This window comes from Cariama cristata, unplaced genomic scaffold (assembly GCF_000690535.1).
Source record: "Cariama cristata isolate BGI_N322 unplaced genomic scaffold, ASM69053v1 scaffold3351, whole genome shotgun sequence".
Taxonomy (NCBI): domain Eukaryota; kingdom Metazoa; phylum Chordata; class Aves; order Cariamiformes; family Cariamidae; genus Cariama; species Cariama cristata.
Genome location: NW_009600953.1, coordinates 164,856 through 190,111, shown reverse-complemented (window position 1 = coordinate 190,111; position 25,256 = coordinate 164,856). Strand labels below are relative to the sequence as shown.

Here is a 25,256-nt window from a genome sequence, read left to right as displayed (position 1 = left end):
GAGATAGTTAATAAATAGTCTCAGAAGGTGAGTGGTAGAAGCTCCATTTTAACATATTTAAAATATGTATCACTAAAGAATTTCGTTTGGAGGATAACCCTACACTGATAAGAAGATAGATTAGATGATCTACGTTCCCCACCCACATTTTTATTTTATGTGGTTCTGCGAGTCTCTTGAGCAATCTAAATAAACAGAAAATTATATAAATGAAATATTTAAAATGTAAATAGAGTTTTAAAATAATATAAGAGGACTTGCTGAATGAGATGTTAGACACACTGCTCTGAACAATGGCTACCTGAGGTGAACCTGCTCTGGTGATTAACATTAGCTGAGATTAAGCAAATGGATTACGATGTTTTTTCTAGTCGAGCACACTTGGAATAAGGCTAAGGATGTTCATTTCATATGGCATAGAGAATCACATGTACAATATATAAATCTCTGAAAACAAGCTAACTACTCTTTTGTTTACATAGGATGTGACTGTGGGTGAGTATGATGAAATTATATGCAATACTTACCAGCTATATGGCATTAGACATATTCTTATATATTTAGAACAAAGTGTTCCACTTAAGTGTCGTTATAGAATTTAGCAGCTTTGTCCATAAACTTTGAATGAGTGTCTTTGTTTATGAGAACGCAGGCAAAGGGATTACATTCTGAATTCTGTTTGATTTTCTTGCAGAATAAAATTCTTAATGTTGTCATTGCCAAAATATCTTAATAGGCATTCTGTATCATGTAATATCAGCTATTTGTTAATTTTAGAATATAATCATTTAAGTATGAAAATCGATACTATGTTTAAGATGAAATGAAGCTATTACAGCGTGATCACCTGTAGTATGAAATAGTAACTTCTACAATATGTTGATTATTCATTTGTTGAAATGTTTGCTATTTGTAAGATGCAATTATAAGGTATCTGAAAGATGCATAAGCAACTCCCGCTACTAAAATTAATACTAGAAAGTATTCATACATAGTTTACTATGCAACCATTAGTTCTTTCATATATGGCGTGCTATGCAACTATGAGTTCTCTGCCAAAATTATCTGTTTTATCATTCATTTTATGTTTTGCTAAGGAAAACTTCTTTTTCTTAGTTACTTTTGTAAATTCAAATTATTTCATGTTTGTAATGAAAATTATCTTTTTTCTTTATATGTGTATTCTCTCGTTTTTTGTTTTGGATTTCTTTACTTCCACGGTGTCAAGACTCAGTCTAATAATTATCTTTATGTAAAACGTATTGTATTTCTCTTCCAAATGTTGATGCTTACATAACTCAATGTTTTATATGAGTACAAATATCCAGAACAACTTCTGAGATGCTAATTCAAAAGCAATTATTATCAGCAGTCTCATGAGAAAATCCACGTATTTTATCTCTTGTAAGAGTGAATAATCATACAGTTAGATGAAATTCCACTCCATTTTCATAAAGGGTGAGAAGCTGTAATACAGAGCAGCTGAGGAGCTATGTCTGTTCATTTCTGTCTCTGACCGTTACTGATGATGACTTAACAGTTTTCTCCCCTTCCCTTTCCCAGAGATCCTGGACAGGGCTCTGTTAGCAAGCTCAAGTCTTCTAGGCCAGTTAAATGGGGTAACATGACATTCAGTTCACTGAAGAACTTCACTACTGTCATTGCTGCTTTCATTGGAGTAGAACATTTGCTCTGCAAAGAGATTGGGAAAGTTTGTGTTGCAGCTAGCAATAAAAATGCCCTTATGGAATTCCTCTGGGAATATCAGTATAAAGAGAATGACGCATGAAGCATAAAATTGCTGGTTCAAATTGTGGCCGTAGTCTTAACTCACCTGTCAACCTCTCAGTTTAGAAGTGTAATGAAGAATTAGGCAGTTTATTGAATAGATGTGTCAAAAAAGATGAGCAACTATAGCTCTCGGTGGTTTCAGTTGAAGTGGAGCTCCTCCCTACCGCAGAAAGTAAGCCATTTCACTAGCCATCATGGACTGGGTTGTATAAGTTGCTGCAGCCAAGCTTGAAATTTTCTTCCTGCATACTCCTTAATTAAATACTCACAGCTTTTTTGTTTGTTTGTTTTAATTATTATTTATTTTATTTTAAATGGAATTGTGATTACCTAAATCAATCTTTGTGTACATCATTCTAGTGCAGATCTGTTTGGTTATTTTTCAGTTTTAGCACTTAGAACGAGTACAATTTACAGCATAAATAATGTATTAAAAGGAGACATTTCTTCCTGTGCTCTGATCATTGTTCAAAATAACGACATTTAAAAAATTATTAACTCTTAGTGAAGGCAAAACACCCAAGCTGAAAACAATGCATTATTGGAAAAGCTTTAAGAACGCAGTAAGATAAAATCTTGTCAAATCTGACTTTATTTGAACCTTGACTATCTTGAAAAGTAGCAACATTTTCTTCTCAGTTTCAGAACTGATGTATGTAGTAGTAAAAGAGTCAAAATATTGTTTTCCATAGCTTCATTAAGAAAAATATGTAGTAGCCAGAAGAGATTGTTCCATTAGTGAATAAGGCAGCTACATCAAGGTGACATTGTCAAAGAATTTAATTTACATTATTTTGATGACAAACGTATTCCCTGAGACTGCGATACAGCTTTTCAGTAAAACTCCACTAAAACTGCTTTCTTGAGGCTGTTTAGTTGACTAGCCATTTTTACCCTGAGTTCCAGTCAAAGCAAGCCAATCATTAAGATAGAGTGATTTTATTCATTTAAAGGGTTGTCATTACAGTATCTGTATGTAGACTGGATTCAAATGGAAAGATTGTAGTGAGAGTGCTCTGTTTTCAAGCATGGGGACTACTGATATAGTTGTCAGAAATAATCTGTTGTTTAAAAGACGAGTATTTAAATGTTTCAATTTAAAGGCTGCTTCTACTAAAGAGTACCTGAAATTTTCAAGTCTTTATAAAGGATTTAAAGACTTTTCTCTTACTATAAAAAGTGTTACTTGATCAGTAGTTTATCCCTCAGTATAACTGCAAATATTGCAGTGGTTTATGTATCATGAGATATAAAACTTCTAATAGAAAAGCAAATAACATGTCAATTTACGATGCAACTTAATTCTAAAACATGTTTTGGGCCTTACTCTGGCATAGTTTATAGTGTAGTAAATCAGGAGCCTTTTCTCTGACTCCAATGGATTTGCCCTGGTATAAAAGTAGTATATGGGATCAGAATGAATTGTATTGTCTTTCAGTTTTGTTATGTTGGACTGACTATGGCTCATGCCTAGGCAGAAATTATTCCCTCCTAATAAGGATGTTTCTAGTACCTTAAATATGAAATGCTGTCATTAGCTTCATCCTCAAGAGAGAAAACATCTAATTATCATTCTGGACTGACAAAGTACTTTCTTCTAAGGAAAGGTCTAAGGAAAGGTCTCTCGTACCTAAATGATAAGAGATTGTGGAGGATTTTGGGAATTTTTGCAAGTAGAGCTATGCTAACTTAATCCAACAGTACTGGAGTCTTTGTGGAATTTAGAGGTAACAGCTTGGATCCATTTAAATCCAATTATTTTTGGCACAACTTGCTGCTGTGGGTTTCTTATAAATTCTCTTTCTGCATCTTTCAAAATGAAGACCGTATTATTACTAGTCATAAGAAAAGTTTTACATTCATCTCCTCTTTCTTCCAGATTGCTGTCAAAATGAGTGAAACACCTTCAACTAGTTACTCGGTGAATCAGCCAAACTCCTCCGAGAGTGAACAGAGTTTATCCACGCGTCATTTCAATGTTACTGAACCTGTTGTGGCAAAACGGATCTGTTTCTATAAAAGTGGAGATCCTCAGTTTAATGGGATCAAAATGGTCATTAATAACCGGTCTTACAAAACATTTGATGCCTTGCTGGATAGTTTATCCAAACGGGTCCCATTACCTTTTGGAGTAAGAAATATTAGTACACCGAAAGGGAGACACAGCATCACCAATTTGGAGGATCTTGAAGATGGAAAATCTTATATTTGCTCCCATCAGAGGAAAATGAAGCCCATCAACCTGGAACAGGCTAGCAAAAAGCCACTGCCCTGGCAGATCAGTAGGCCTGTCAGTGCTCGTCGTCGAGCTGTGCAATTAGCAAGGGAGAATGAAGATGGATTTGGCTATCGAGAAAGCAAAATAACAACTCCCAAAAAGATGCTTGTTTTCAAAAACGGGGATGTAAGACTCAGGCGCACCATAGTTCTGGGAAAGAAAAATACACAAACCTTTGAGGCTTTTCTGGATTATATGAGTGAGTTAATGCAATATCCAGTCGTGAAACTATATACCACTGATGGCAGAAAGGTGAGAATAAAGACAAGTACTGAAAATTTTTCTATGATTGCTTCTAGACTATTTTTAATTAAAAAGGTGATTTTATCAATTATAAACTTGGAACACTGGCCTGGTGTAAGATCTGATGTGCTGAAGGTCAGTTGTTTCCTTTCTACGCCTTTTCACCTTCAGAAAGGCTGCTAGCTTGGAGGAAATATACTGGAATCTTGCGATCAGAGAGAAGCTAGTGAGGACATTTTATTTTAAGTCACCATGAAAAAACACTTTTTCTTACTCGGGCCTCTTTCAGGCATGCTTTCAATTCTGTGTTTTTACCCATTTACACAGAAACTTCCTTTAGTCTTAATGCTGTTTATCTGTGATTTTTAGTGTTTTAAAAATGCGGTAAGTAGCATCTAATAGCCATACATATTTTATCATTACACAGATGCACAGTGGTTTGCCATGAATGACTTGGAACTATGACACCTGATTGTCTGTTACAGTTTTCAAACCATGGACTAGGTTCTGTACCTCTGAACCCAGATAATGTAGCACTAATAATCCTGATTTTCATCTCACATGCTATTTTGTATAATTTTATCTCACTCAGTGTTTTATCTGTGTGTTGTTTAACCACAGAAAAACCCTTGTGATTATACGTAATAGGTATCTAGAATGAGAATTCCATGCAGAGCTCCAAGAGTTCAAGGGAAATCTTGTGTTTACCCTCCATTTGATGAAATTCTGTATTAGGTTGAGAAACTGTCCGTATCATCTGTAAGTCAGTGAAGTGCAGTTTGTAAGCCTTATCTTGCAATATATTTTGGAATATAAATTCAAAACTGTTAGGGCTTTGAGCACCTTAATCCAGTCAGACCTGCTTTGAGCAGAGGGTTAAACTACATGACCTCCACAGGTCTTTTCCAATGTATATTGTTCTGTGATTCTGTCCTCTTCCTCTGTGGCTGTACAGGTCAAGTACTTGTGGGGTATTCTGAATTAGCCCTTTCTTCCTCCAAATACGTGTTCGTATGTATACCTACCTCCAAATGCATATTCTTATTTCAAGGCTATGAACAGTCACTGTGCAATGATGAAACAAAATTACATATGCAAACACTTAAATTATAAGAAAATTTTGATCTGGATCCAAGTGCTCCTTGAAGTCTTTTCCTAACATATTTATATAACAAGACATACCCTCACAGAGACAAGAATGCCTTACAGGAATTGAAAATTTAATTCCTTGCTGTGATACATATTTAATAGCCTGCTGCAAACTAATGTAGAGACTAAGAAGTGAAGATATTAAAGCATGAAAGCGATAAATCTCTCACATTATTTTTTGTGGTTACTAAGGCAAAGAATTTAATGTTACCTTTTTTTTCCAGGTTGCTAATCTTCAGGCCCTGATATTGTGCTCTGGAGCTGTTGTCGCAGCGGGAAGAGAGCCTTTTAAACCAAGCAATTATGATTCTCTTGGGTATTCACGGCCTGCTAAATTGCTTGGAATTGCAAATCGTGTATACCCAAAATCAAATATCAAGTCAGAAAGTGAAAACAGTAAGTTTTTTGAATTAATTTGTATTTTATTAATTGGTTTATCTGTCTCAGCATAAGACATAAACCATGACAATCTTACTAGGATCAAGGATATTAAAAAAGGCCAGCTGAAACTGTTTATATCTGCTCTGACTCCTCTCTAAGTATAAGAAAGATCAAAGTGTTAATGTTCTTTTTAAAATGTAAGTTTCTGCTAAGTACTCAGCTAGTATGCATATTTTCTTTCAGACTTATTTAGAACATGGATGCAAACCTATATTTTATTTTAATGCATTTGATATAATTGTTATTAGTTTTTTGGTGTCATGGTTAGCAATGGCAGTGGCAAAAGAGAAACCACAGGCTACTTCAGGCTCTTAACTGACTAAATTTCTTGAGCAAAACTTTTGTGCAGTTTCAGTTTTCAGATGTTTTCAGAACTTACCTTAGCAAGTGGAGGTCTGACTTGTCATTGTCATGACTTTCACTTTTTCCCATGTCCCGTGCTCCACATAAACAGGAACATCGTTATAGCACCCATCCACTCACAAATTCATCATGTTTTTGAAGCTGCTTTTGTCTAAACAGAGTGTCATCCTTTCCTGTATCCTCGTGGCTGTTATATATGTTTTTTGGATAAGTTTGGGAAAAGATACACAAATATGTACTTTCCCTTTGACCACTCATGGAGCTGTGCCACTGACAAGGTCAGTATGAGTGTGAAGTGGCCAGTGGATGATCAAGAACATGAGGAGCTGTTGGAGAGAAGCCAGGTTAGCTGAATAGTCTGAGATTGAGGGGAACAAAATGCTGCGCTACCAGAGCTTTGAGGTCCTGTGGGAATCCTCGGCATTAGAGCATCCTGTAGGGCAGAGGTACTGTCTACAGGGAAATTTGTTTAACCCGGAGGTACCTTGTACTCTTGATACAAGTGCATGCTATACTGGAGAGCCCAGGGAACACTGTAATTGTTTCTGTACTGAGACTTTCCATGGTAATCTTGACTGTGTCATGGAGCACATTTATACAAAAGACACTCGGCTTCCATTTACTTGAAGGAGTTTCTTCCATATCCCTTGCAGTTTATTATGTCCCCATCAAACTATTCATTTCAGTTTTTCCCAGCCTTCATGTTCTTTGACTTGCACAGCTTGAGAGCTGTTTGCAGAGCATAACTAATGAGTCAAGAGAGAATGAATAGGAACATTTTGAGAAGGAAAGTTCTGCAGAAACAAAAAATCCTACCCAAATTTTGCTTTGAGCCAGAGCTTGAGCCTTGCAATGGTAGAAAATGTGAGTAGCTGAGAATCTGATAAGCTCCCTCTTCTAATCCTAGTTAACGGCAATTACAGAAAGAGAGAGAAAAAAACAACTCTCTTTTTGTCTTTAACCTGAGAAATTCAAAAGTATCCTGTGTAGGAGACATCATTGATGATGTGAGAGCCTGAAAAATAAAATTTCAGGCACTTTGTTCCAATTCTATTTCCTGAGACAGAGAAGGTGAGATTTTTACTTTGGGAAGCATAAGGTCTGGCCTGTGTTAGAGAAGTTAGTACAAACTTTTATTTCTGATTCAGTTCATGGTAAAGCATATGCCTGGGAAACTTGCAAGGCACTCTGCCTGAAATTATAGATACGTATCTATAACAGTAATATGTTAACTGTGAAAGTCTTGTTACGAGACCATTTGTGACTCACTTCAGAAAAAAAAAATGCTTAAATTCAAGCAATGTAGATAAGTTATTATTACATGAGTTAAAATATCTTTCTGCAAGTGAAGCCTGTCTATTAAATGGTGGCTCCTGTGTATTTAGGTATCAGTAGCAGTTGTGGATGTCTTTGTGTGGGTGCACCTGCACTATTTCGCTCGCACATGCAGAACTTGGAAGACAGCAGAACTTTATTTTTATCTTGTTCTTTTATCTCTCACCTCTTCAGTGACAACTGCTAGGGAGTGATAAGATATAATTTTTTTAACAGCCAAGTTATTGCAGAGTAATCAAAAACATATTCTGGGAATATTTAATGTGTATGCAAACACATATTGTGCCATACTCAAAATCTATTGAAGTCTGGAAGTATTCTCATTGGCTTTGCTGAGTTTTGCGCTATCATCTACAGTACTGTAGCATAAAATGTATCTCAAAATGCCATGATTTAAATTCAGATTTTGTCAGAGGTTCAAGGGCTTCAATGTTTACTTCTCTATAGAAGGTCAGTCTAGGGGACTGGACCTGAACCCTTTATTCGTGTGTCAGTACTCTCGGTAGTTACTCATATGCTGTAGATTGTCGGATTAAGCCCAGGGAGATATATGTTCTCTTTGACTGACACATGTTAGCACTAACTGTAAGAACTAATAGGAAATCACATATTAATGATCACTAAGGCATGAAGAAAAAGTAAAGTTGGTAGCTTGAAGTCCAAACAAGCGAGGGCATGTGAATCCCTTGAAAGGTTCAAGGCAACCTCAGCTCCCAACTCAGTAAAAAATGAGAACATTTAGTACTTTTTTAGGCTTTGAATCTTCAAATAAGACTATAGCTCTGGCATTAGAAGAACCTGTTGCAAAATAAAATCAAGTGGAAAAGTAGTTAAATGCTTGATTCTTTATTAAAAACTTGGTTATTTTTCTCTAACAACTTCTTAAAATAAACAGCAAGATTAGCCATGTTTTTCTCTTTACTTTCTAGTACTCTGGTAAAATAAACACACCTAATTAGCTTCTCTTGTACTAATTTTTCTCCTTTCTTCTTTTCTTTTCCTTTGCTGCCTGTCTGCCGTCTCGCCATCTGGATCCTTATGCATGATATTTGTCTGCTCTACTTTCCACCTACTGAATGAATTTGGGTTCTTTCAATGTAATTATTGGTAGCGAGGGCTGAAATGGGCTCTAGCTCAAGATCTCAGATATTTTCAGTTTCTTCTGATAAAGGGTCCAGCAATGATAACATCTCAAATGATAACAACTCAGATTCTTCCTATGTTCCTGACGGTCATAATGGTATAGGAGGAAATCAGTCAGTTACTGGTGAAGACTTATCTGTGGCACAGTATGAAGACAACATTGAGAAATCTGTTCATGTTAATCAAGATGGCAGTATCACAGTGGAAATGAAAGTTCGAATCAAAATTAAAGAGGAAGAAACTATTAAATGGACAACCACTGTAAGTCGTGCTGGCCTTTCTGATGACAAAAATACCACCATTTGCAATTCTGCAATGCATGCGGAAGACTGCTTATCCAATGTAAATGTATCAGACTGTATAAAATCAAGAGAAGGTCCATTTTTGAAGAGCTACAATAAAGAAGAGGGAGACTCATTACAGCAATTCAATGCAGAAGTGTCAGACAAAGAACCAGAGTCTGATTTTAAAACTGCTGGTTGTAATATCTGTAAGAAGAACAGTACTGCAGATCTAGATGTAAGCAATGTACCTGAGGATAGTATCAGGCCTCACTTTTATAGACCTCCCACCCCTGGGCCAAGGCGTGTTAGACAAAAGAAAGCAGTAGTTGAAAGTGTCACCTTGGTATCTGAGAAAGAGGTTCAGAAGAAGACAATAGGACAGTTTTCCTACAGTGAGGAAATACAGAATGGAGAAAATAAATCTGAGTATTGCATGGTAGCTCGTTCAAGCAGAACAAAATCAAGTGTCAGTAATCCAAAGTTCAGTGACATGAGTGACAATGATTTATTAAAGCTTTCTTCAGATAACATAAAAGAAGAAATGCTTTTTAAAGTAAGACACAAAAGTAATGATTTCATAGAAACCACAAATAGGAAGACATTAGAAGTGCCTGACGACGATGAATCGGTACAGAATATATTAGAGAAATCAATTGCAGAACAAGGTACATATAATAGTTTAGTATCAACCTGCAAAGCTAACATCAGTGGTTTCATACCATCATCAAAAATTTACCAGGCAGCTAGGCCAGGTTCAGCATTTTTTTAGTCATGTGATATTAAACAAATAAAAAGATCACTGAGTTCTTTCATTAGATATTCAGAATTACGTCAGTCAAAAGAAGAAACAAAATGCAAAGCTGCTGATTTATTACCTATTTCTCAAGATTCAGCGCATTCAGCCTGTCCTGAACATGGCCAGATGAAGATGATGGTACCTCCATGTAGTAAAGCTCCTACTGAGGAAATAAATCCAACAACTGGATTCTTTCCTAATGTTACTGAAAGTGAGAATCAAATCAGTGTCAGGAGTGAATCTGTGATGGCAATCCATCTCATTGATGACAGCCAATCTGCATCTTCCCTCACCAAAAAGAAGAAGAAGAAAAAATGGTCTAACTTTCCAGAGCAAGGTACATATGAAAATCAAAAAGATAAAGAAATTTCAGAGATAATTAAAAGTGAGGGAATGTATATCACAAGCAAAACCACACAGAATTCCACAACAGAGACTATGGATAATTATTCTGAAATGCCTCAGAAAAAAGGAACAGAATTTTTTGTAAAAAACAACGGTGGGTCTGTCAATTCAGACAAAAGCATATGTCCTGAAGATGAGTTCTGTCATCAGGATTCAGCGGAACAAAATGGATTATCATCTAATAAAAAACCAAGAAGTAATAACAACAAGTTGACCAAAGCAAAATTGAAATCAGGTAAAAAAATTAGTATTGTTTCATCTGCAAAGAGTGAAGATGGTTTAATGACAGTTGATTCAAACAATGAATCTGAACACAGTCAAGATACACTGAGTACTGAGAAAGAAGGCACACATCTCACGACGAGTTCTTTTGAACAGACACCTAACTCATCAGTGGTTTCAAATCCATTGTCAGAAGTGCCAAAGAATCTTAACTCTGAAAAAGAAAGAGAAAATAATAGTTTGGAAAATTTATCATCAAAGAAAGAGAAAAAGCAAAAGAAGATGAAGAAAAATCCAAGTAAAGGTGCAAATAAGTTAAATATGTCGGAGAGACCCATTACACTAGAGGCTCTAAAACAGGAGGATTTTCAAGAGGAAGTTGTTGAGTGTTCACTTGAAAACTATGTCCAAACTTGGCTGAAAAACTTGTTACCAAATTCTGTCTTACCCCCTATAAATAAAAAAGAAGGGAATGTAGAGAATAGCAATGTCTGTCATTTTCCTAATGAAAATGCTGATGCTCCTATAGATAAAGAAACAAGATTTATCACAAATAAAGTGCATGTGACTGGGAAAAAACATCTGTTTGAACATAATCTAACCAAAAAAACATTAAAGCCAATTTACGATTTGGGAACTTTAGAAGAATCAGCCAAGGATTCAGGCGAAAAACAAACTGACTCTTTGATTCATGCTAATACAACTATAGTAGGAGAAGCCAAGTATTCACTAAAGTCAGAATTTCATCATGATGGTAAGCTACACTTGTTTCATGAAACACAGGATAATGACAAAAAGATGTCAGAAGCTGATATTCAAGATACCAACCTATGTCAAAGAAAAAAATCTGAAGTTGCTGTTCAAGTTGATTGTGCAATTGTCAATGAGAAAATGGGAATTGATGTTCAGAATAATTGCATGTCTAACATGTTGCTGCATGAACTACAATCAGATTTGCTTGGTCTCCAGAAAGAACATAGTGGATGTATAGGAAAAGCTTGCAGCCTTTCAGATCTTTCTCCTTCAGCTTTTGGTTCTTCCTCCAATGTCATCCTAGCTTGGCTGCTTGTATTGAATCTGAGAGAGAGTTTGATTGGGACAATCAAAGATGATATACAAAAAATTACCTGTAGCTGTTCTGAAATATTTACACAGTTACAATTTCTGAAACAAACTACAGTCATAGAAAAAGTTGATGAACTGAAGGCTGCCTTCTCACATTTTCAACAATCAACAGAAAATAACTTATTACACTTTGGGAAGGAACTCAAAAAGCAGGACTCCACACATTGTCATGAGAATATGCCCATATCTGAAATTCATAATGGTATACATTTGCATGAAAATGAAAAATCAGTTGAGCCTTCTATTCCAAAGGACAGTGTAAATTCTGAAGAAGCTCTAAAATTGACTGGTGAATTAGAAAACTGTTTTGATACACGGAAAGATCTTTGTGGGGAAACAGAGACTTTAGACTTGCATGCTCCCAAAACACAGCTAGACGGTCAATATGCCAATACTAATTCAAGTACCTGTAGCCTTGCATCAGCTATAGAGCCACCTGAAAGAAATGAAGAAATGTCTGATAGCCTATATAAAAAATCTCAAGATAAAAACACTGATACATCATTCATTAATGAAGAGTCAGAAACTTCAGTAGAACCTAACTCGACAGTTAATAGTGTAACTTCTAATGATAAAAATCATATTTTAGATCAGGATACTTCTGAGTTAGAAGGTGAAAAAGATATTATACATGTTACTACTGATAAAAGTGAAGGTGAGAAAGTTGATCCAAAGTCAGCAGGTAATGACAAAACCCCAAATAACCAACTTAAACTAGCTGCTGAAACCTCTGTAGAATATAATAATGAGGATTATTCTGTACAGGAAGACAAGGAAGATGCAGAAACTTGTGAGGAAACCTCTGAGAGGTTATCTACAGTGTCTCCATTATCATTTTGTTATGAATCAAAGCAATTTACAGAATGTCATATGAGCGAAGGAGAACAGAAATTGCAGGTAGAAGAACTGGAGAATAAAATGTGTTCAGATACGTCTCAATTTAAAAAATGCTTAAAAAGTCCTGCTACTTCAGACTGGTCAGATTACAGACCAGACACTGAAGAGAGTGATTATAACTTTAGAGCATCCAGTGGTTTGACCAATGAAAGCGGAGAGGAAGCAGTACTTGAAAAACATTATAATACTGGCTATGTAAAAAGAACTATTGAACAACTTTATGGCAAGACAGAAGCTTCATTTAAGCCTGACTTTCACAAAGGATTTCCTTATATGTCAAAAGTATTTCAAAAGGATATTGAAGAATTCCACTCTGCAGTGGTGGAAAAAACCATTTATTTTTCTCAAGAACCTAGGTCTTGTTCTGCAGAGAAGTTGTCACATTCTTCACTACCATCACAAGAATTTCCAGTAAACATAAACAAAGTTGACACTATATCGAGAAGAGAAAATACTTCTTTACCAACACCACAACCTACTCTTAACAGAGAAGAGACAAGTTATACTAATGATTGTTCAGGGCAATCTCCAAAGCAACATTGTCAACCTAGTGTACGAGCTAATGAAGATGAGGGGATATTGATAGACAAAGGCAAATGGCTTCTCAAAGAAAACCATTTGATAAGAAGATCACCACCTGAACGGATTGGAATGTATGGTAATTTGGATACAACATCAACAGACACAGTCCTTGATACTAACAGTGATGATGTTCCGTACTCGCACTTTGGCAATCTGAATCAGTACCCAGTCCTCAATGAAATCTCTTCTTCAGAACTTGAAGACATGGCTAAACCCTCTGAAAAATTTTGCAACTACTTCAATATACCTCATAACAGTGATTCAGACCCCTTTCAGGATGACTTAAGTGCAAAAAGCAAACCTAGCCGCAATGGTAAGATCAATTCCCTTCCTGCAGCAAACAAAGAAAAGATCAAACCATCAGTCATGGTAGGTTCTACTTCCACACAGGCTGATAACAATTTTCCAGCCTTTACATCTGTAGAATTTAGATTGCCTGATAACAAGGTGCATCCATTGGAACAGCCTTTAAATGACAAACCCATACAGTCTCAGCCAACCGAAGTTAGTAATCCTAACAGAAGTGCTCTTCAGGAAGAAGATTCTCTGGATAAACTCCATGCTATATGTGGCCAACATTGTCCGATATTGATGGTGACAGTAACACCAATTAATGAGGAACAGAGAGGATATGCCTACCAAAAGGCATCTGACTTTGAGAACCAGCTGGGTCCATGTTTGTTGGCCAAAAAGAATGAACATTTACGATGGTCAGGCGAAGATTTAATAACAGACAAAAATAATCACGCGGCTCTGAAGAATAACTGTATCAATAAAATTGCCAATAATATTTTTAATAGGTTTTATGCTAATAACACCTTAGATTTTATTAGTAACTATGGAATACTTGCATCTTCAATTCTGAAAGACACAAACAGTTTAGGGAAGTTACATGTTATAGAGGATACGAATGTAAAAGCTGTGGAAGTTGGCAACTGTCAAAATGATGCATCCAAACACATACTCAGTGATCTTGTGATAGGCACAAATAGTGAGCTACCCAATAGAAACCCAAAAATACGCCAAACCCTAAGAATAAGCCTAATTCACATTGTTGGAGAAAAATTTTCTCCTATATTGGCAGATCCAGCAGAAACCTGTCATTCTGAAACATTTCTGAAGTGTGACACTTCTTTAAAGAACATTGAACATAATGCCTCTGAAAAGCTGAAAAATGAAAATGCCTTTCCTACAAAAGAAGAAGAAGAAGAAGAAGAAATAGTTTGCGTTTGTACAATGGATAATGGAAACAGTAAAGATGAGGAAGACTCGTAATAGAGATCTTGGAATTTCTATAACATTAGATTAATGAAGACATCTTCAGGGAAAAAAAAAATCACAAAATAAACTGCTGAATGCCACAGCCAATAAAACTCCCAATGTGAATACAGCCCAGACCTAGATAAATATAAATCACAACTGTATATCATTGTTGAAATACAGATAATTACTTAGATTTTTATGGGAACCAACATAGGAAGAAAAGCTCTTCTTCTAAGACAGTGATTTCTTGATTAAAAAACAGTTTTTCCCTGAAATGTTATCTGTCCAGAGATATTCAGTTATATACCAACTATCTCATTTATAGAGAAACAACTACTGCTTGTTAGAACAGACAACTGAAGTTTGAAATACCTGCCCGAGTTCTAAGATAAGATTCCTGTATTTCATGACATTTGAGAAAGGGTTTGAGAATTGTCTTTCAGTAGAAATGCTTTTTCCAGAACAAAATCAACAGATATGTTTAATTTGAAATGAAAAGTAGGAAATACTATTCAAATGCTGTAATACAATGAAAAGTAGGAAACAGAAGTCATGTTAATTTTATATAGATTATCAAATTGCTATTTCAGTCTTTAAAGGCCGACTTCAGAATATTTATGTGAGTAAAGAAACCTTTCAGCCTGTACATAGGATCATCCAGACCCCTAATTAAGTTTGCCTCTTTTACCCAGAGGATACTAGAAAAGGAGTGTATTTATTGCCGCTGGGATTCCACAAGGACTGAGGAGGGAGACTGTGTGTCAATGGACTTCCTGACTGCCCTGGCCATACTCCCTTCTGAGGCAGCACCGCTTACTCTTAAAATTGTTCTACATATATTACAAGTTTTAGTTGTGTGTTGTTCTTTAACCTCTGTATGTTAAAGGTGGTCCATGTATTTTTTGTTTGTTTGTTTGCTTTTGTACATATGTTGTATTATGAGAATCCAAGACCTACGTATTATGTTTCAGGATCTTTCAATCTGTTATTAGAATTATTTTGGATACCGGTTTACAGCATTTTTTAATATTATGTGTGCATAGTAAGCACTTATATATGGTTTACAATTTTCAGTAAATGATTTTAAATATAAAATTGGAAAATATTTAATGTATATTGTGATTAGGCAGAGTATTTCAGGTTTTTTTGGTTAGATTTTAATCCCTAACACTGCATAGTACCTTGCTTCAATGTCAGCGAAGTCAGAGATATACCTGAAGAAGGAAGGTGCTATTTTTCAGTTAGAGAACAAGAATTTGGCCATTCTGTACTCTTGGAGGCTGTGTCTAAACTAACTGGCATGTACATGCTGTGGTAAGCCCTGGATCATGATCCTTTGGTTATCCAGACTGGGGAGCTAATGAAAGGCTGATGCAAATCCCTGTTGGCCCGGAGGCTTTGAGTGTCTCCATGTGGGGCAGAAGGGACATGGAGGAGAAGCAGAAGCTGGATCTGGAGCAAAAGAGGTTTGCAGTACAGGTAGGAAACCTAGAATTACTCTTCAATTCTTTTTAGGAGTCTGGTGGCAGATACATTTCCCCATAAATAACTGATATGTTTCTGTTGTTTGAAGCAGTGTATTCTACATAATAAACTAACATTACAACCCCAAAGCAATATATATCGTCTAAGAGATTTCACACCAAATAGCTGTGTGTTATTTCCTATGCTGGCCTTGCGTCTGATGTTCTTCCCTCCATCTCCACATTTTTTGGCGTCCTCCTTCGCATGTTGTAGAACTGTTTCAAGGGAAGAGTCTCGATGGTATTTTTTCATCCTTTTACATGTCAATACAGAAATAAAACCTATGTTTGGAAAATGAAGCTTGAAATTACTAGAGTCCAACTAAATGCCATATAGCACTCCGAGTACCAGGCTTCTATGCTGTAAATAATGTCTAAATGTTACATAGGCAAATTAACAGCTATATATACATCTCCATCACTTGCAGTCTTTCTGCTGGATTCACAGCACCCTGTGCTGCATTCACAGCACCTTACTTAAGTTTTTCAGATCAAGGTTCAAGATCCTTTAATCAGATGCTTATTATAGGGTTACCAAGCAAACTAAGCACTCAAAAGGTGAGAGGTGAGGTACTGCCTGAGGTTACAATTAGCAGAGACCACAGCAAGTGATGAAATGATTATTAGATTAACTGAAAGACTTGCTTCTGATTTCAGTATGTTAACTGAAAAAGAAGGAACAAAATGGTCACCGCAGAACAGGACAAAAGGTTGTCAGTGAGATATACCATACTGTCACAGAGTTTATATATTTATTAATGGTTCAGGGAAGATACAGAATATTAAGTGGCTGAGATATGCAGATAAAATAAAATTGCTTTCATTAGGTGAGACTGGAGAAGGCTGAAGAGAGAACCTCACAATGCTGGTGACTAGAGCAACTGCTTGATTGACAGAGGGAAAAACACCATGAGGAGTGATATGAGCTACTTTATACAGGTAGCTTAATTCTGCAAGTTAACTGCAAAAAGCGTAGAGTCTTTCTGAATAAGTCAGGAGAAAATATACTTGGAAGTGACAAGCATATTAAATAATGTATAAGGAACAGTATAGAAAACAAGTCAGCAGGCATTCAAGGGCTTTATATAGATTATGCCATTCTTCTAGAAGGAATTATGGTTTTGTCTTGCCATTATTAAAAAAGAAACAGCTCACATAACACATAGATCACAGTTCCAGGAAGTTTCAGTTTATCTAGTTTAGCCTCTTGCTAGAAAGAAACCACACAACTAAGTAATTAATTCCATTTAATTACTAAATCTCATTTTAAAACTTATCTACAGTGGTTACAGCTTCCACTGGAGGGATGTTCTAGAGCTTGAGTCCTTCTTTATTATGTCTATCTTAACTGTTTTCTAATTTCTATCCTAAGCCTAGCCATGGTCAGTTTATATACGTCTGTCCCAAAGACATCATTGGCATTTACGTAGATACGTCTTTTTCCTCATTGGTATCTATCCATAAAATCAGACATTCTCTCAATTTTTTCTCCTACATAAACCTTTTCTCCATTTCCTCTAATCATCATGGTTGTCTTTCTCAGGACCTTTTCTAGTTTCAATAAATCTTTTTTTGTAATATGGTTACCAGAACTTTATGCAGTATTTAAAAGATTGTCTCTCTGAACTCTGGGACACTGACAGTAAAATTTCTCTACTCAGAAATCTCTCTCCTGGTGCAACTTACAGTCACATTGATGACTGATTCCTTCTCGATTTTTTTAAAGTGATAAATTCAATTCCCTGTTCATAGCATTAGGTTTTGATAGTATTTTTAAAATGCGTTTCCTTTCACTTTATGCTGTTACATATTATCCCTTTTCTTATTACTCTGGATTTTCTAATCCTCTTATATTTTGACAATTCTTAGTGACTGCGTTACAGAAATTACCTACTTTATGCAGTACATTGAGGAAAAGATGAAATCCAGATAAATTCCAGCACAGATTCCTGAGAAACTTACTAGTATCCCAATAAATTTGTACTTCTCATTTCTGCAGAAATGTCGAAATGTATAATTTCCCATTTAGCTACCTATTTTGTTACTCTACAGTCTTGAACTAATCCACTTCTCCATTTTAGCTACTAATTTCTCATATAATGCTTGGATAGATTAGAGCTACTGTAATCTCCTTGTCTACAAAGACGAATTATCATCATCATGGAGGAGTTTGGGTACTTGGACAATGCAAGTCTGGACACCTTGTGCCATGTATCTGCAGTAAACTGATGCTGGTAATCTTTTTTCTTTTTAGCTGTCTGGAGATAACTGTCCATCCATTTAAAATTTGTTCAAAAACATTACCTAGTACTGCCTTTGGTGTAAGATACATGGGTTTTGTTCTCTCAGTGCACTCTTCATGCCATTCTGGTTTTCCACTTTAAATTTCCCATTTCATAGCCCATTCTTGTCAACAGTGCTGAGATTTCCCAATCACTGTATGTCACCATTTCTATTAATAATAAATAAAAAAAAAGAGGCAGTTATCACTTTATTGTAAAGGTGTACTTAGTTTGTCTTCTCAAAGTCAGCACGTACTGTATATAGTCTTTCTTTGCGTATTCCCTTTTAATGTTTATGGTTAAATAACCTTTTTACTAGTTTGTTTTATTTTCCTTTGCTCTAACTCACTTTTCAGCTTAATTGACTTCATTAACCTCTTTCCTTAGTTTTGAAAATTTGCTGTTTTTAATTCAAAAGGCATTCTGGACTAATTTTACTGTGAACTAATATAAATACTGAGGGATTTAAAAAAATATTAATCATACAAAAATCTTACTCCAGAACAGTCAAGACCAGTATTTTATCTAAGTGCAGTATTTTCTGTGAGTTTTTTTCTTCTTTTCTTTCAGCCATATCTCACAATTAAATTTTCAAACACATGTCATTGCCAGCACATGACAGGCTTATATACAAAACAGTTACATAGTAGAGAATTTATTGGGTATCTTTACTACCCTTGACCTGAAAAAAATGGTCAAACAGATCTTCTGCTGACTTTGCAGTGAATATTTGTTTATGGGTAGAGATGAAAACTGGAAACTGTTAACTGGAAAGGCTCCAAGAGACTGAAAACAGTGTATTGGAGAAGAAGCTGTTGCACACAGTGATCCTTAGTAATCACTACTATTTCTAGGGTGATATATAAAAAGCTGGATGACATTGGTTTGCATATCTAAAAGTGTATATAACATAAATCTAATGAGAAATGACTGATTTCTCAGAAGTGTTAGGCTCCTCAATTTGAGTGTTTAGAGGCAATACTTTGGTATCATTTATTGGTTTTCATTTCTGAAATGCATAAGGTGTATTGCTCTTCTAAGGATGTCAGAAGAAAGCAAGACTTTTGTTTAAAATTGTTTAATTTATCGCTATTAAACAAGTTACTTGGTTTTTATAGCACCAGTTTTATCAAATATCATTAGTCTAATTACCATGTTAATCCACTTTAAGAATTCAGGGGACTATTTAATGCAATTTTCTTACCTTAGTAAATTAAATTAAGACAAGAGGTTAGGTACACCGATGTAGAGTGACATAGATGTCATATACATATGCTAGTTTCTCAGTCATAAGTGAGATTAACATGGAGGATTATATGGTCACCAGTCATCTGCCATGGCTCACAGAAAGTTGGAGCAAAGTTACACTGCTTTGGATAGTGTAAAGAACCCCCTTTGTAACAGAAACACCAAGCTAACTTCAGCAGTAGAAGAAGCAGATAGCAGCAACTTTTGAGAAGTGTTACACTGCTCTATTGTTGGAAAATGTGATTCTGCCAGTTACTTCTCCTCCTCGGGTCTCACAGTTATTATTTGTTCCCCGTTCTTTCAGTTTAATATGTTCAGGCTATGACAATTCTTGTAATGACGAAGTTTAACCTCTTGGTAAGAGTAGCTGTCTGGCAAGTTATTATTTAATAATGACAATATAATTACTTAGGAAGCATTGATACTATAGCTGCACATTCACAGTAGTTTCAGAAAAGAGCTGCTTTAAAAGCAGCTCTTTAAAATTGAGTAGTGGTGTATACTCCCAATTTATCACAATAATAATATATTTTAGACGCCTGCTCTTAAACAACGTAACTTCACTTAGATTCTGGCTCTGTCTTTTAAAATTTTCATTCTTTCTACTCAGGTCATGGATCTACAAGCATTTTTCAAACAAATAAGTAAATCTCAGAACACTGCTGTGGAATTTCAATGTCTTGAGGTTTGTCCTCAAAGATGAGCCAAGCATTATGTTAATATCTCCCTGTCTCTTCCCTCAAAGTATGGGAGAGAATATCTATTTTAATACTTATTGATTCTACAAAACTGTATTTCCCAACAAATGTATGTTTTACATACAAAGCACAATGGCTACACAGAAGTAAAAATTTCCTCAATAGGTACAGCCCAATGGTTATAGCAACACACAAACAAGACTTATAGATTCTACCATCAGGTCTCATTAATATGTTAGATTTCATAATGTGCCTTTACGGTGCCTTGTTTTCTGCCTTTTATTAAAAGCAGTATTAATTATTCAAACATAACTGCTAAGTGGTATGGAGGACATATATTCTCAACTCGTTTATTTTCTAGATACAAGGATATTGGCATGCACCAGACCTAGGTCAGCCTAATTATCAATTTCTTAAATATATAATATCTTTTCTTTTTGGACATGGCTAAACATGAGCAAGTAAAAATACTAATCCTACCTTATTTCTTCCAGAATGCCACAGAAAACTAAATGCAAATTCCTCAAATCATTAGTTTCACTAGTCCTCAAATAATATTCTGCTGCAGTGTAATTCTGTGTATGTATCATGATCAACATCCACTGACTCCTTTAAGAAAATGCCCATGGCTAGCACTGAAAATACTGCATGACACTCAAACCCAAAGTGGTTTGGCTGAACCTCACAACAGGACTGCAGGATAGCTCATTGCCTGAGGTTTAAGACACACATCTATTTTAAGTATCTCAAATAGTCAATAAACACAAAATTCATCATATCAAGATGAGCTCACTCATCATCACTATATTATTTCTTAGTGTTTTAGTTGGAGCAGACAGGATCAAAGATACTGTGATGGAGAGAAAAGTCAGTAATACAGGTAAAATGTGTAGCATACATGAGTCATTAGATGACAGGGGACTTCTGTAGTCAGTAAGGCCCTTTATTACAGCTGCTGTACTTTAAAGGAAGGTCTCTTTTAAGAAACAGTGATATTAATCAGCGGTGCAAAACAACCTTAGCAAGCTTGGGAGGTGCTTAAATGTATACTATTTCAGATGGGTATCAGCTAATTAGAAACATTGGGAGTGAGGGTGTGTTCTTAGTATTCCTTCCTGTTATCAGCCATCCCTCAGGGATACCATTTCCCTTAATTCCACGCCATTGATACTCAGCTTCCACTAAACCAAAGCCTAAATCCATATATTTGGTCTTGATAATTATGAAAATGAACCATGGAAAGTGTATTGGTATCTCAGGGTATAACGCCAACACCGCAATGCAAGAATACATCGGTAGTCCTTCAGTGGACTGCAAACAAGCTGTTACATCTGCGTAGCCCATCGCACCTTTGTGGAGATACAGATTCTTTCTTAAAGAGGTTTCTTTCAGCAGAGCTAATTTGCTTTGAGAGACCCTAATGCTTGAAGTGATGAATTTCTAATTCCAGAGCTAGCTTGCCGAGAGCCTGCCTGGCTGTCATTCTGCAGCACTGCACTGGGCAGAGCTGATATATCCTCTGTAAACAGAAAGCCATACTTGATACAGTTTAATACAATATTTCAAAACTGTGTTTGAAAAGTGATCTACGTTCATGCAAATTTGACTTAGTCATATGGCATACGCAGAGTAAAAGATGTGAATGCAACCTGACGTTTCCTGATTTTTGTGTGCCCAACACAGCAAACTTAATTATTTGCCTGCTGTAATTTTGTGAAATACATATTTCTGTATTCATTGACATGGTATTATTTAGGATTTTGATTACTGAAATGCATTTTTCTTAAGAACCTTGAGTTCAAGTAATTCAGTGAACCTTTTCATCTTTTGATAGCTAGGAAATGGAAGGTGTCAGTCCACACCAGTGATATGCCATCTGCAGGAACAAGCTCAAAGGTTTATATTACATTGTATGGAGATCACAGCAGTTCGGGGCCTATTTTTCTTGATGGAGAGGAGGGAAAATTATTTCAGAGAGGCAATGAAGATATCTTCACAGTAAGTAATAAATATTCGTCGTGTTGCCCTCTTGTATCCTGCCAGATTGCATGACATTTCAAAATCTATATGATAAAAAGACAGTCAGTTTTTTGTACGGTACACATATCTGGAAACAAGAAACAGGACTGAAATGTAGAGCTAAATTTAGTATCCTTTCCCACTCACCTATCCAAAGTGGATTTGATCCAACATATTTCTTGTCTGTTTAAGAAGATCTACTGGTTAATTTACATAGTGCCCAAGAAAATACCAAGAAATATAGGACAACAGGTACTTGTTTATTTTTTAAATTTAAAATGGGGCTACAATATTAGAAATTAAATGAGGAAGTGAAGAATTAGGGTATGGAGTAAATTTTTAACTTTGTTAAATACCTGCTTCTTTATTTAAATAACGGCAATTATTATATAATAAAGTCTGTCTGTCTGAAGCTACTGCTGCTCCCAGTTACATAAGCAAATTTCTCCCCCATCAGTCTTGTGGCATGGTGATTTCAGTGAACCCGAACAGGTCTCTTAGCAAAAGCTGCATAGCTTGAGCATGTATATGGGATTGTCAGCGAGCGTCTCTAGCAGGTGCCAGCTATAGGGCCATATAACGAACAGGTGCTTCCATTGTAGTATCCAGCACAGCAAGTCCCCTTCTGAGAAAAGGTATTTAATGGCAGCATTGAGGAAGAGCTCACCTTTTTCACAATAGCCGTGTAGCTGCTTGGGATGTAGGAAATGCAGTTCTTAGCCCTCTTCAGCCTGATGCAGTTTCTCAGAAGAATCCAGCACCTCTGATAGTATGCCATTCTCCATCTGTGATATCAAAAAAACCCCAGATATAAGATTGAAAGGAGCAGATAAAATAAGCAACCAGGTGCCTGACAGATAAAAATACCTTCTTCACAATAGATACTGTTGGCTCTGTTTCCTGCTCCCATTATTACAATTAATTTCACCTCCAATGACTTTTAAACGCAAAATATGGAGGCAGTCCTTGGTTTGGGACCTAGGATTCCGCTCTTAGGTGAGTATCCATAGCCCTGAATACAATTAAGGAGTGCCTACACTGAAACGTATAGAAAGAGAAAAACCTCTCTGCTTGTGCTGTATGCCAGGTCGGAGTTAACTCTGGTCTGTCCTTGCTGCTCTGCCTCTTTATTCTTTATAACACTGAGTTCAGGGAAGTTCATGATACAGGGAATTCAGTTCACACCCACCTCTGAGCTGTAAATGGAAACGTGAAAATGAATTCTACAGAAAACAACAGAAGGACAGCAAATCCAGCCTACATAATAACAATAAAAAAAAAGATACAGCAAGGAGGGAAGACGCTCATGGTGTGTTTCTAGTTCCTTGAAGATAAGCTTTCTATTTCTACACTTAAGTTCATAACTAGTTGTTTGGATAACCTTCACACAAAGTTCTTCCCTCGGCACCCTGTTATCTGTACTGGGCACACTCATCCAGGCTGCCCAAGAGCTAATCGTTCAAATACAGCTTTTTAAGTTGATTTAATTGAAATAATTTATAAAAAGAAACCTCAAAGCTGAACACAATTGTTTCCAAAATTGTAAGGCATACCCTCCTGGAGGGGTAGGGAGAAACTCAGAGGTGTGTGGGAGGTGCTTGGGAGACAAATAATTTTGTAGCAGGTCAGTGGGACAGATGCTAAACTGAGCCAGGTTTTAGGGTCAAGACACTTTTGCTTTCTAGGCATGCATACATACAGTCTGTATTCATCTGCCACTGAGCCCAGTATTCACTGCGGAACAAAATAGCTACAGCAGCATCCTGAAGGCATTTAAATGGGGTTGGCAGGCCAACAGCTTTTTTGAGTGTTGTTCTTTAAAGAGTCAAGCTTCTAACGATTAGCCAGAGCAAAATATATCGGAAACACTTGTTTAAATATCAGAATATTTAATTCCTCTAAACAAAAATGTCACCTGACAGTTACTAAATGAATTTCTGTTGCATGCCTTTGCTTTTTAACATATGGTCTGTGTTTCATCAGTTGGGTTTCTTTTACAGGTTAATACTGGAAACATAGGACGTCTCTACAAAATACGCATAGGACATACGAATGCAGGAAACTCCCCGGCCTGGCACTGTGAAGAGGTAAAAACAGTGAGAAAGAATTTTATCTTTCCAAAAGCTGTCACTATGACAGTGGAGTCAAAATACAAGTCAGAAAAAAATCCCTGGCATAAGTATATTAGCCTCATCAAACGCTTGCAGCTTCATTTAAGAGAGAGTTTACGAAGGAGTATTTTTGTGTGGAATTAAAGGCAGCTTACGATGGTATGTCTTGGCTGTTTGTTTGCAGTTTAGTGAGAGCTGTACATTATGTTCCTTTAAAAATAGGTGGCTGGGCAGCAAGAAAAACTACTTAAGTTGGCTGCTGTAGCCCGAGTCTTCTACAACCTTTGTACGGCACAGAGTGTCTGGAGTTTGCTGAAACCCAGGGTGTCACTGAACTCAGCCTAGCCAAGTCCTCCTCAAATCTGTGGCTGGCGCTGGGTCCTTACGCACAGCACCAGAGCTACACTGCAATTGTTTCTAGCTCCGTGTCTCTGAGGAGAAACGGACAATACCAGGTTCTTTTCCCGCCTTATTAAATAAGATCTTGATGCAGGTGAAGCTGAGGTAATAAAGCGACGAGAATCAGCTAGTTCTGTTTCAAGTTTCAGTTGTGAAGCACAGTATATAGGTTCCTGCACAGGGAATGAAAGGATCCGACTCCTATTAACATTGGTGGTGTACTATTTGTGTCAATGATACGCTCTGCGTGCCTGGCACGCTTCCCCCTCTGTGCCGGGGTCTCTCACCCTTCAGTTAAGAGACAGCACTTCACGAAGGGCTGTAGCAGCTGCTGACAAACTCATCGTTGTCATCTCGGTCTCTCTAATGCAAAGCGCCCACTGAAGATACACATTCACTGGTCCACGTTCCCACTCTGTGGCCAGTTGGCGCCCTAACCAGTCAGCCCAGCTGGCCCTCCCTCAGAGCGGCGGAGGGGGGCTCCCGCCGCCAGGGAAACCCGCGCGAGAGCAGCGACACCCGGCGGGAGGCGGCAACTCTCGCGAGAGAGGCAACCGCGGGAGATTTAAAAGGCCCTCGGGAGTGCTGGCCGTCAGTGAGGGTGTGGTGTGGTGTGGTGTGGTGTGGTGTGGTGTGGTGCGGGGGGGCGTGGCGTCGCG

General features: G+C 36.8%; 1 protein-coding gene across 1 annotated transcript; it reads left to right on the top strand.

Moving 5' to 3' along the window:
* The first annotated feature begins 407 nt into the window (after positions 1–407).
* Positions 408–24,543, top strand: RP1 (retinitis pigmentosa 1 (autosomal dominant)). Its single transcript, XM_009710239.1, has 8 exons — positions 408–495; positions 3,671–4,321; positions 5,686–5,857; positions 8,712–9,692; positions 10,341–14,045; positions 15,666–15,796; positions 24,088–24,174; positions 24,421–24,543. Exons 2-8 carry the CDS (start codon positions 3,683–3,685, stop codon positions 24,541–24,543), a joined length of 5,838 nt encoding a protein of 1,945 aa, XP_009708541.1. The 5' UTR covers positions 408–495; positions 3,671–3,682.
* The last annotated feature ends 713 nt before the right edge of the window (positions 24,544–25,256 follow it).